This window comes from Sceloporus undulatus, chromosome 2, assembly GCF_019175285.1.
Source record: "Sceloporus undulatus isolate JIND9_A2432 ecotype Alabama chromosome 2, SceUnd_v1.1, whole genome shotgun sequence".
Classification (NCBI taxonomy): domain Eukaryota; kingdom Metazoa; phylum Chordata; class Lepidosauria; order Squamata; family Phrynosomatidae; genus Sceloporus; species Sceloporus undulatus.
The window spans coordinates 300,589,021-300,602,403 of record NC_056523.1 but is presented as its reverse complement, the minus strand read 5'-3'; the positions used below and the strand labels follow the sequence as shown (position 1 = coordinate 300,602,403).

At 40.3% G+C, this 13,383-nt stretch overlaps 1 protein-coding gene across 2 annotated transcripts in view; it reads right to left on the bottom strand.

The window, feature by feature from the left end:
- Positions 1 to 13,383, bottom strand: part of ANKRD55 (ankyrin repeat domain 55) — a 102,348-nt gene that overhangs the window by 25,113 nt on the left and 63,852 nt on the right. For both annotated transcript variants that reach the window (XM_042447377.1, XM_042447376.1), the window contains exons 5-8: positions 8,208 to 8,268; positions 5,556 to 5,684; positions 3,083 to 3,267; positions 1,925 to 2,092 (exon numbers count right to left, since the gene is read on the bottom strand). In XM_042447377.1, coding sequence (XP_042303311.1) covers positions 1,925 to 2,092; positions 3,083 to 3,267; positions 5,556 to 5,684; positions 8,208 to 8,268 — 543 coding nt within the window. The remainder of the gene's footprint in view (positions 1 to 1,924; positions 2,093 to 3,082; positions 3,268 to 5,555; positions 5,685 to 8,207; positions 8,269 to 13,383) is intronic.

Sequence of the window (13,383 nt, the reverse complement as noted above, 5' to 3'; positions counted from 1 at the left end):
AAAGAAAAATGCAACAATTTACAAAAATTTGTACCACTTTTCAAAATAAAATACCTTACAAGCTAGATAAAGGAAAAAGCTCATATACCTGGTATTGGGACAGAACCAGATTCATTAAGACAGCTTTGCACTGATGATACTGGATTGTAAGGCAATTTTGATTGGCAAGCAGTATTTCATTATGCTATAATACTTGGAAGGAGTTCCAGTTTTATAATTTTGAATGGAATCCATCAGAATCATTGTTTTTGTGTGCAGCAACAGCTTGAAAGTCTTTTCTCTAAATAATCATCTTCCTGTAACCTGTGACAGGAAGTCTAATTTTTGCAGTTTCATCAGAAAAATGGCTTAAGTATTTCCACTCTCACAGTTTGAAGTACACAAAGCCAATCAATTATGATTATTAAGTGGAGGGAGGGAAAGAATAATCAGGGGTAATGTTCTTTGAAGGGAAAGCTATGCTAAATTTCTGTTTTATAATTGACTATTTATGTTAATTGGAGTACACACCCAACATTGGACAAAATGAATAGTGAAAGCAAAAAGCAATACCTTTTAGTAGAACAGTTGTATGATTGCTGCATCTTCCAGAACAAATTTTCAACACATGATGATGGGATTTTTAAATTCAATAAAACTAGCCTTATGTTTTGCAAGAGCATCTGGCAACAAGTCAGGACATGTGGACAACTGCTTCAACTACACGATTCAGTTTTAAAGCATTACAACTGACACTTTTTCATAGGCCCAATGATGGAGCACAAAGGTATACGTAAATGTGTGCTTTCTCTAGTTAAATAGGGTTATCAGGTTTGAAAAGTATTTTTGATTATTGTGTGGCCAGATACTATGATGATGCATCAACATTGAATATGTATACTGAATGTGTATACTTATAATGAATGATCTGCTGTGCTGCTTTTAGATTTCCCCAAAACCCCTCTCATCCATGTACTTGCCAAGATCCTTTACATTTAATGTATACCTGATTTAGCATTTTGTAAATGTGCTCACCTCACAGTGATAGAATGAGGTGCACCCCTCCTGCTTAGACCACAGCCACTAGAGAATCTGGGTTATGTTTGTTATGAACATTTATAACAGTCCTTTTCAACCTTTTCACCCTGTAAAAACCCTTGAAATAATTTTCAGGTCCCAGGAAACATTATCTAGAAGAGTTGCAGGGTCACAAGGGTAAAGTTTGAGAACCAGGACTCTGCTCCGAGAAGTCTCTTTATTGTAGCAGTCAGAGCTGTTGCTGCAGCTAGTGCTACTTTCCTCCTATTGTAGTACATTATAAGGTTTATTTGTTTGACTACAAAGAAACAAATACACTTTTACAGTTATTGTCAACCCAAGGATACTTACCAGGGCTTGGAAAATGTTGATCAGATGAAAAGTATCAGTGAAATAATAAGCGAAATAATAAAGTTATTTTGAAATTCCATAGCATTTTGATGCAGCAGTTAAAAATAAACCGTATTAGCACTGTAACTGTACAGTGTGAAATAGCCTTTAGTGCAACAGAATTCCCTAAGAAAGGCAACAGTCTGGGACAGTCCGCTTTGGAAAGCATGATACAGGCTGCATCCACACTGCAGAAATAATCCAGTTTGACTCCACTTTAACTACTATAGCTCAGTGCTATAGAATTCTGGGACTTGTAGTTTGTTGTGGCACCAGGGCTCTTTGACAGAGAAAGCTAAATGCTTCACAAATCTACAGTTTGCTGAATTCCATAGCATTGAGCCATGATAGTTAATGTGGTGTCAAATTGAATTATTTCTGCAGTGACGATGGAGCTATAGTACAACCTACCATGATCCAAGAAAAAAACTGTTTTTACTCACTCTACTTTTGTGGTCAGGGGATAAGAGGGTTTGTTGGGAAAACAAGGACCAGTCAGAAAAGGTAAGATTTTTACCTGTTCTCTTGGGAGAGCAGTTTAACACATGCAGTGTTCCCAGAGTAAATAGCATACGTCAGTGGAGTGTTCTCATTGATGTCTCTTGGGGTGCTGTCTACCCCCAACTGTAGTAAGGTCTTCACACAGTCCGGTTTTCCTGCTGCTGCAGCCCAGTGCAAAGGTGTCCTAAAGGGCAAGAAAGAAATGTATTTTGTAGTCTTAGCTACTTAAAACCAGGGTAGGACTAATGCAGTTAGTTGAGTTGGGAAAGCTCCTACGGAATCAGATTTTGTATAGAATGGCAAATGCTTCTCAGAATGCAATGAAATTTCTGAACCAAGGGACAAGATCACAGCTCATCATCGGTTTTGAAATTTGTAAGATTTTCTGGAACTTGTGAGGTCTAATTCAGTTTCACACTTCAGCTAATTCAGATACCTCAGTTCCTTGTCTGGAAACCCGTCCCAGATGTTTCTCTTGATGCTATATTGAAAGGACTGTAATTGAAGATTGCCACAAACCTGTGTCTGGAGCACAATTTATATTATATTGGCACATCTCAGGCTCCAATCTGTGACATGATTTGGCATTTGACAATTGGGCTTGGGATCAAAATCAAAATTTTGCATCACAGCACAAATATTTTTCCTTGGCTGCCCCACTCCTTGGGAAACTACAGTCTATCAGGGTTTCATTTGGTTTGGTTTTTTTGCAATCCCTCCTGGGAGGCTACATCTACACTGCAGAAAAAAATCCACTTTTAACACCACTTTAATGGGCATGGCTCAATGCTATATAATTCTGGGACTCATAGGTGCCACAACAGATGACCATTCCCAGAATTCCATAGCATTGAGCCATGCCCATTAAAGTGATGCCAAACCTGATTATTTCTGCTGTGTGGATGCAGTAAATCTTCCAAATAAGACTTGATTTTCTTCTTACACAAGTGCAACTACAACAATAAAGGTTAGTAGATTCATTTGCAGAGGAGCTGCTGGGCAACCTTTTCACCCTGTAAAAACCCTTGAAGTAATTTTCAGGTCCCAGGAAACATTATCCTGCAGAGTCACAGGGTCACAATTATCCTTAGAAGCCATGTTTAATTAGAAAGCAGCCAAACATTGTTTAACGTTAGGGTCAGATTGATGAAGGTCCAGTTTTTTCCATGGTCACCTGTCATCCACATCGAGGGCTTGCAAGTTGCATTCTGGGATTTTAGCCAGCTCACTGATAATGTCGCTGTATCCTGCAGCAGCAGCAATATGAATGCAAGTCTTCCCATTCTCATCATCATAGTTTATTATTGATGGGCCCTGACGGTGGCTCAGGATGATAGAACAGAGGATCCGGTTCCCACTCTGAAAACAAAATGTGTGGATAGAGAGGATTTAATCAAAATCATCTGCAACAAACTCTGTATATAGTGCTCCCTCCCTTTCCCCAAACTTACAAACTGCTTTACCTTTAACTCTGTTACGTCCATCTGGCCATTAAAAAAATGAATTGACTTTTTATAAAACAACCAGTTAATTAATGAGTTTAATTTAACTAAATTTATATTTCATAAAGCCTCAGTTGAAGTTCTTTTTGATCAGATAAAAGTAAGGGGAAGTTGTATAGTTCTTACAAAGGTGAATTGTCTCTTTGCATGTTAAAGTTAGACATGGGCTTATAAAAATAAGCAATGTGGAACTATTCAAAATAAACAGTACATGTAAGTCAGTAGAAATTCATTTTCCTTATACTGAGTCCTTTTCCTTATGGCCCATCCTTGTCACTTGCTGAGATACAGAGATACCCGAGATGCACAGATACAGAGCTGGCGTACAGAGCTGTATTAATTATTGTTTGAACTGTGACCATATATTCTCCCTTTATAGATTTTAGTTAGATTTCTGTACCCGTGTGTTACTTTCCAGGTTTTTACAAAATGATCATGTCTATCACTTGTAAGAAACTAGTTGCAAATAACTAGGTAGTCATAATTCATTCATTGTTTGTTATAACTTAAGCATAATTAAGTTACCTTACTAATGAAGTGTATCTTTACTCTCATTGTGGAGGGGCTGTAACTTTTAAATTACTTTCACAGATATGGTACCATGGCCTTGCTAAATGGAGGAAAAGGAATATCTTATGGTTCAGATGCTGCTGTCCCTTGTGGATTTGCCTCCTACTATATTGTGGGTGCTGAAGCAACAATGAGGTGGAGAGGAAGACAGTGTGCTTCAGATCAAGAGGAGACAGCTTATAGTGTTGTTAGGGTTGCCATTTCACGGTGGTGGGCGGGACTTTCCCGCCCCCTGGGGGGCGTGCCCGGTCCCGTCCCGCCCCCGCCCCGGGTGGCTGCTCAACTCTGAGCTCCCAGGGCTGCTGCCTGCCTTCTATAGAGTGCTGCCTGTGAAACATGCCTGGAGCAGCAGCAGGAGGACTGAAACCAGCAGGGGCGGGGTCTGCTGCACTGCCCTGCCTCTATTGGCCAGCCCTCTGCTTCCTTATTTGGGCATGCTCCAAATTTCCAAGCGGAGAGGGCTTTGCAGGCAAGTTGCTTTTTGTTCTTCCCCTCTTTCTCTTTCTCTTTCCCCTCCTTCTCTTCTTCTTGTTATTCCGTTTTTTTTCTTCTCCTCCTCTTCCCCTCCTCTTCCTCCTCTCCTTTTTCTTCCTTTCTCCCCCCTCCTCATCTTCTTTTTCTCTTTCTTCCTCTCTCTAAGCCCCCCTCCTCTTCTTCTCAGGGGTCCAGGGCTTCTCAAGGCTTTGCCCCCATTAGAATAGAAAAAAGACTTTGGATCTGTCCCATAAATCCCTCCTAAGTTGAGACATACCTGGGAAAAAGAGGGGGCGAGGGGTTTGGGGGGGTTGGAGGGGGCAAGGAAAAGGAGGAAGGGAGGAATTCCTAAGAAGGCTTGGGAGTGAGAAATGTAGTTTGCAATGGCACAAAGGACTACCTGTGATCTTGCAAATGCTATGCCTGCTTGGAAGTGGGAAATGTAGTTTGCAATGGCACAAGGGACTGCCTGTGATCTTGCAAATGCTATGCCTGCTTGGAAGTGGGAAATGTAGTTTGCAATGGCACAAGGGTCTGCCTGTGATCTTGCAAATGCTATGTCTGCTTGGGAGTGGGAAATGTACTTGTAGAATTGGGGGGGGGATGTTTGGCCAGAAAGAGAAGTACATTTCAGCCTTCTGTCTAGGAATAATGCCAAAATGTCCTCCATTTTGAGCATGCCTAAGAAACATTGTAAAAAAGCCTCAATTTTTTCATGTGTCCTCCATTTTTAAAAAGTGTCCTACATTTGAAAATGTTGCCCTACATTTGTCCTATATTTGTCCCAGTTTGGAGGTCCTGCCTTATGGCAACCCTAAGTGTTGTGAATTTTAAAAAAGTAACATAACAAGAACTATTTCTCTGAAGATGCCAGCCACAGATGCCGGTGGCCACATAGCCTGAAAAAAACACAAAAAACTAGGAACTATTTTACTTACCGTAGTTTTGAGAAATACAAATGCAAAGAGCTACCTTTAAGAACTTGTAATGGCAGCAATAACTTTCTTTTTTGGCCTTGGGAGGAATTACTTTATAAAAATATCCTTTACGGTTTGGGGGGAGACACAATTTGCTGTTAACTTGTTGATAGATGTTCTGTACCTGAACTGCCCAATGAAGAGCTGTTTTAAAATCTTTGTCCACCAGTGTTGGATCAGCTCCTTTATGCAGCAGTGTTTGGGCATGCTGGGGTCGATTGTGAAATGCAGCCCAGTGAAGAGATGTCATTCCCTGAAAATCACAAACCAGGTCATCAGAGCATGTTTTGATGGAATACGTATGTATCTGTACAGAGAATGTGGCAAGGTATTCCTTCCCTGGAAAGTGGAGATGTTAAACAGTGAAAGAGAAAACCTGTCAACAATGAGAAAACAAAACTAAAACAAAATTTGCTCTCTCGGCATGACTGTAGATTTGCAGAGAATTTGCAGATGTGGCATTTTTAGTTTTATTATAAGCACAATTTCCTGTCCTCTCCAACAGCTCTAATGAAATAGCAAGGGAAATACTTTTTTGGAGTAGTATTTCTGAAACTTTTAAAAACTACATTCTGTTCTTCCCCATGAGCAAATGCCAGCCACTCATTTGCTGGGGTCTGTAAATTTGTAGAATCTGTGCATGCATTTGTAGAATTGGGGTGGATGGATATGTAATATTTTTGTTTACAGGGGAAATAAATACAGCCCAGAATCTAATGGAATCTAAAGTCTCACATATTTTATTCGGTGTAAGCTTTCATGGACTCCAGCCTACTTCTTCAGGTTCAGCTGATGATATGGGCTGGAGTTAAGGAAAGCTCATATGAAAGAAAACTTTGTAGTCTTTAAGATACTGCAAGACTCTCAACTAATACATTTTTTAAAGGAGAGTGTAATTGCTTGTCCCAGTTAGAACAGACCCATTGAATCAATGGGAATTTTATTCAAGTTCCATTTATTCAGTGCATTTACACTAACTGGGACTAACCACTGGATTCAAGGCATTGTTGTTTTTGTTGCAACAGACTGACATGGTTGCTACCCTGGAAATTTGCTGACAGGATCATTTCTCCCTTCTGCTGCCTCCACCTTCTTGTCCAACTCTGTTCAGCCACCAAATTGAGGAAGAATTGAAAGAATGAGTCTGGACAAGTTAACATAGAGGCCAAATGAGAAATAAACACTCCCTGATTTATCAGGGAATTTGTGACTAACTGCAGATGTATTACTTTCTCTTTTGTATTCTCAATAGTTTGAGAGCCAAGATTTAAGATGAATGCTTACAACTGCTCTAGATAAGGCTGCATTTAATTACTGCATAGATTGCTGTACGTTTATTTGAGTTCTTTTGCCCAAAGAACAGTGATAGGTTTGGGTTTTTTCCAATATATAAAATGAGTGCTTCCAGACAGAGGGAAGTATTGATAACCAAAAAGTATTGTGCACGTATCTCATCTTTTCCTTCTTTACATATAGATATATTTTAAAAGATGGAAGAAGTCAAGGAAAGGTTTGTTTGCTTATTTTATATATATGACTGGCCCTCCACATTTTGGCTTTGACTTTTGTGGATGTGATTATTCACAAATTTGATTAATATGTTCTCTCTAGGAATCTTTAGGTCCCCCAGAACAACTCTGTGGTCCATCTCTGTCAAAAGTAATGTTGAAGGAGCTAGAGATTTCTAGAGAGAGCACTTCTCTAGGCATTTGCAGGTCGTCCAGCACAATTCTGCGGTCAACTTCTGACAGATGTTGACCATACAGTTGCTCTAGAGGGCCTAGAGAGTCCTAGAGTTTTCCCACTTTCACAGGGGTCCAGTGCCCCTAACCCCAGTAAATGTCGAGGTTCCACTATCATATTTTTTTATCCTACACCTCAGCTAAAAATCAACTTACATGCAATCAATAAAACCAAGATAGTCCCTTCTTGCAGACTTGTCATCTAAGAAGTCATGAAAAAGGAAAAAAAGGATTGGGAGGAAAGATGAACAAAGCATTTAGCTGTATATCAGGGATGGTCCTATTTTCTGTCCCATCTCCCTCTGCTGTAGTTTGCTGGTATGACTACTGATGTTGACAGTGGGGTGAGAAGCTTTCAGAAGCTGGTATAAAATACCAGTCTTCCACCAGGGCTGGAAAAATTATCCTGTTTTGCACCAAGAGGAGACCAGGGAGATTACTGTACAAGGTGTGAATTATGGAATTGAAGTGGAATTACACCTATGATTCCTCTCCTTTTTGCATGACGTTGTTACTCATCCACTGCTGATCCATTGTTATACTGTTATTATCGAGCAATTTTGCAGTGACAGGTATCTCTTGTTAATGTGAAATTGTGCAATAATGGTATAATGCCGGATCAGCAACAGATCACCAACAAATGAGTGACAATGTCATGCAAAAAAGAGAGAAGTCATAAGTTGTAATTGCATTTCAATTCCATCACTAGCATCTTATGCGGTAATCTCCTGAGACTGCCCAGTCCTGGAAATGCAGTTGGAAATTTATCACACGGGATAATATTACAGCAGCACAATTGCCAATCAAGGTGCACCACAATCACGAATGGACCACAGAGTAGCTACAGATCAGTCATGATGTTGTCTGATAGGATTCAGCCACAGACACTACTATCCTCCTTCTATTCCACTTTTTCAGCCTCACACGATAATCTCCTATGACCATTAAGCAGGAGGAAGTGTTCTGGAGGTTACTTTATTTGTCCATTGGGATCTTTCTCATCCATGTAGCATTTTGGAGGTTTGCTTGTTTACCTCGTTGTCCTGATGGTTAATTTCACTCAGGTCAGACTGCTGCAGCAGCACAGATAAAAGCCTGTGGAAGACAATATATTTATAGTGTAATAATCAAAACAAAATTCAGAAAGTCAGGAAAAAGGAGTGGAACTAATCCAGTCTAACATAATTTCAAAACTATGTTTAATTTTTACCTTTTGAAAAGTTTAACTTTTGCCTCACAAGATCAATGATGTCCAGATGTAATTAAGTCTGACTAGGGCCTTGTCTGCACTGCAGAATTAGAGCAGGTTGACGCCACTTTAATTTCCATGGTTCAGTGCTATGGAATTCTGGGATTTGTAGTTTTGTGAGATATTTGACCTTCCCTGTCAGAGAGTTCATGCGCCCTACCAAACTACAAATCCCAGATCCCTTAGCATTAGGACACGGAAGTTAAAGTGGTGTCAAACTGCTTTATTTCTCCAGTGTGGCAGAGCCTAAATCATGCCCTATCATGTAACACATTGTTTTAAAACCTACAAAGCCATACTTTTTTGCCAGCTAACCTTGAATACTGTGTTAAACACAATGTCTTAATGAATACAGTGTGTTAAAGAGTAAAGGAAATGTTTGTAATGCAGATATACTCTGTAGGTGTATATATTTATTTCAAGCATTTCCTGTATTTCTTAACACGAAGTATTCAGAGTTAATTTGCTGCAACATAAACAACAAAGGAGAGAGCCTGGACTGTTAGCAGAAAAGGCTAAACATGTTTTGTTAAATTGCTAGTGTGCTTGAAAACCTAATCTAGTTATGCTAACATTGCATAGTAAGTTTCTTTCACATGTTAAGTTGCTGTTATTTCAGTTGTTAATATTAATGTGGGAATTACTGGAAATGATAAAGAAAAAAGGCATATTATACTTGGGCTGACATGGAATGAACCCAAGCATGGTATAAATTTTGGTACTTGTGCCTCATAAATTGACATTTTAAATCTCCATTCCCGCAATCCATGAGTAATAATTCCTGTTTTTTCTGCTGCAAACAGTGGCTTTTGCAAATGCTTTAAGAAGCGGAAGTTTAAAGATCTTGGCCAGTGTTTGCTTCTTTTGTAAAATGTATTGACCTGTTGTTTTTATTACTGCTACTGTTTACTCCCACCCACATAGGTGCCATTTGTCCTTATTTACATAGTCTTCCCTTCCCTCTTCCAAATTTGGCCACATTTTCTAAAGTTGGCCCACCTAACTTTTCATTTTACATCTTCCCTTCTCATATTTCCTTCTCAAGTACTAACTGATTATTGACTAGTGACCCAGTGATTCCCAAACTTTGGTCCTCCAGATTTGTTTCTTTTACTTCCGCTCCCAGAAGCCCCAGCTATCTCAGCTAACAGGAATTCTATGAGCTGAAGTCCAAACTTTCTCAAGGATCAAAATTTGGGATCCACTGGACTAGTCCTACACATTATCTTCACTGCTGTCCCTTGGCAAAACACTGTACTGTCATCTTGAAAGAGAACTCTTGCAAAGCTACTGTTAATTTCTCTATATATGTTCTTTCTCATTTCCATTTTGCTTTCATTTCAACTTCTATATAATACTCTTGTGGGTAATAAAAGTTTTGCTTTATGACTATGCTTTCCATCGCCCATTGTTTAAATCATAGAATCATAGAGCTGGAATGGGCAAGGCTTGGGCCTCAATGCAGGATCTCCAGCTGGAGTATCCCCAGAAGGTAGCTGAGTGTCCAATCTTTTTTTAAAGACATCCAGAGAAGAACACCCCAACAACTCTCTAGTCAATTGGTTCCATTGCCAAACCTCTCTCACTGTCAAGTTTCTTCTAATGTTTTTTTTTTGTGGGTTTTTCGGGCTATGTGGCCATGTTCTAGAAGATTTTCTTCCTGACGTTTTGCCAGCATCTGTGGCTGGCATCTTCAGAGAATGCTTGCCTGGAAAAAGTGGATCTATATATACTGTGTGAGCCTGGGAATGCAGGAGTGATTTGCATGTGTATTGTTCTGTGCTGATGGCCGGCCTCAGGCTGGGAGGCTAATGCAAAAGAGGATTAATGTCTGCTAATTGGTGATCATTATCTGCTGGGAAAGCCCCTGACTCTGAATGGTTTCCCATTTGCATTTGCTGAGTCCTTATTTTGCTATTCCTCAGGACTGGTAGCCAAATTTTGCATTAGCTTCCCAGCCTGAGGCCTGCCATCAGCACAGAACAATACACATGCAAATCACTCCTGCATCCCAGGCTCACACAGTATATATATACCCAACTTTTTCCAGGCAAGCATTCTCTGAAGATGCCAGCCACACATGCTGGTGAAACGTCAGGAAGAAAGTCTTCTAGAACATGGCCACATAGCCCCAAAAACCAAAAAACCCATGGATCCCAGCCATGAAAGCCTTCGACTTCGCATTCCTTCTAATGTTCAGTCAAAATTTATTCTCCTGTAACTTAAAAACATTACATCTAGTTCTACCCTTTGAAGCAGAAGAGAACAAATCTGCTCTTTGTGGCAGCCTCGAGATGTTTGGACAGATGAAGAGCTTGGCTGTGACTAGAGCTCCCATCAACCGCACTGGGTTTTTTTTTTTGGTTGTTGTTCTGTAAAGAGATTATGCATGGCCATTTTTGCCCTGACCATGTATGGGACAAGATTAGGTCAGAACGGGGAAAAATGGGTGTTATCACACAGTAAATTGCTGAGCTACTGCCTGACCATTACCTGTCCCTCAGGCATGCTCTGCCGGCTGATTTTGGTGGCACAGATGGTTTCCGTAGCTCTGCCGGCAGTGTAGCAGCAATTTACTGTGTGATAACAACTGTTTTACCCCGTTCTGATCAGATCTCGTCCTGTGCATAGTCAGGGCAAAAATGGCCATGTGATAATCTCCACAGAAGTGCATGCCCCTCCTCCAGCTCCCAGCATCCATTCTGAGCAGGAGTGCTCTTTTCTTTGTGGCTACAGCTCCCATCAATCCCACATGGCCCTATCCCCACATGAAGTGCATGCTGATATTTACTGTTCTATAGCACTATCTGCAGAGGAGCATGTCCCTAACATTCCAACTCCTAACATCCACTCTGGGCAGACGTTCTCTTTTTTGTGTGACTATAGCTTTCATCAGCTGCACATGGAGCTATCACCACCCCAGATTGCATGCTAGGATTTCTTGTTCTTTAGGAGTAGTTGCAGAGGGGCATGTTCCTAGCATTCCAACTCCTAGCATCCACTGTGGGCAGGAGTGCTCTTTACTTTTGCAGATTTCCTGTGCTGCAGGTCTACCAGTAAAGAGATCCACCTGGGGCCCATCCACACTATAATGCTCTTTAACTGCCATTGCTGCATCCTATGGAATCCCAGGCTTTGTAGTTCAGTGAAGCTCTGGTGCAATTTCCCTGGGAATTCTAAATCACCTTCTCTAAAATGTCAGCCCCAGAATTCCATAAAATGGCACTATAGCAATTAAATTGGAATAAAAGTGCTATACTTTTGTTGTGTTAAATGGGCCCCTGTTGTTCCTAGTTTGGCCTAGTTTGTCACCATATTATTATGACAACAAGTTGCTGCTTTCTGGAGATGGGGAAATGCACCAAAGCGCTCCTATTTTAAAAGAAGCAGAACCATCTAAGAAAGTGTGCAGTACTGAAATTACTGCACCCATGGCATGGAAGGAGCAAATAGTGTGAATAGCAGAAGCGAAACATAGAAATTTTTCTTTTCTTTCTTTCTTTTTTAAAAAAAAGAAGAAACAAAGAGTTGCTTGCAACAGAAGCTTTCAGCATGAATGGATTCACTGACTCTTGCTCACAAGTTCCATTGGACCTTCAGAATTGCTCTTTGGGGGGAGTCTAATATAGTATTTTATAAATACATGCAAATCCCACAATTCAACTGTTGGATGGGTGGGACTGGATTTGTTATCCAATATATCTGGAAAGGTCTGGTTGGAAAAAGCTGTCCCAAAATATCTAATAACCTGTACAATTAAGTGTCTGCCACAGATAAGCTACATCTCTTTTCTTCTATCCACCTTTCCACACCCATGGCAATATGTATGCTGTTCACTCACCTTTAAAAATATATTAGTTAAGAGAGAACAGCATAACATGTGAAAAAAGTGTTAAGATTCTTGTTTAAAATATCCTTTTTATTTATTTATGGCTTCTGTCTATACTCAGCTCACCAGGGCCGCCAAGGTGATGTGCAACAAGTAAGAACATTTCAAACATGACATAAAACATTTTAAAACAAATTAAAGCATCTTCTTTAAAATACAGTCACTCCTTGGAACCCACCGGGGATCTGTTCTGGACCCCCCCCCCCACGAATTCCAAATCTTGCGCATATCTAAGCCCCATAGGCTTGAATGGGGAGCATGCATGTGGGGTGTGCATTGTGGGTGCACACCCCATTAAGTTTAATGGCGGTTGCCCCTCTGCGGATTTTCAAGTGCATGGATATCAAGTCCGTGGACTTGGAGGGGTGACTGCAGTTTAAAAAGTAACTAAAATACTATTCTTGTTACCTCCAAAAAGGGTAATGTTGTCCCCACTCATCATGTTACTTTTTAAATGTTATGCCTTTGTTATAATTTCATTATTTTAAATAGTTATTTCCAGTCTTTGAGTTAGACTGTATATACTCTGCAGAATTAACACAGTTGGACACCACTTTAACTGCCATGGTTCAGTGCTATGGAATTCTGGGATTTGTAGTTTTGTGAGGAGCTTGGCCTTCTTTGTCAGAGAGCTCTGGTGCAACAACAACCTACAAAGCGCTGTGCAAATCTACAGCGCTATATAAATAAATAAATAAATAATCCCGGGATTCCATAGGATACAGCCATGGCAGTTAAAGCAGTGTCAACCTGCATTAATACTGCAGTGTGGCAGCAACCAAAGAATCTTGCAGCGTCTTAAAGGCTACTAAATTATTATGGCACAGCTTTCATGGACTGCAGTCCATGTCATCTAGCATTTGAAACATTGTTCTGAGTTATAAGTATATTGTGTATGTATGTGTGTGGTTGTGGTATGTGCACATGTGTCATAAGCAGTTAGATTAGCAGACAAAGCAGAAAGTACAGACAGTGATCATAATTATGATGACAATGGCTATCTGCAGACCCCTGGCAATGGTAACCTAATGAACACATGCAATGTAATTAGACATCCCCCATTTAAGCCTCT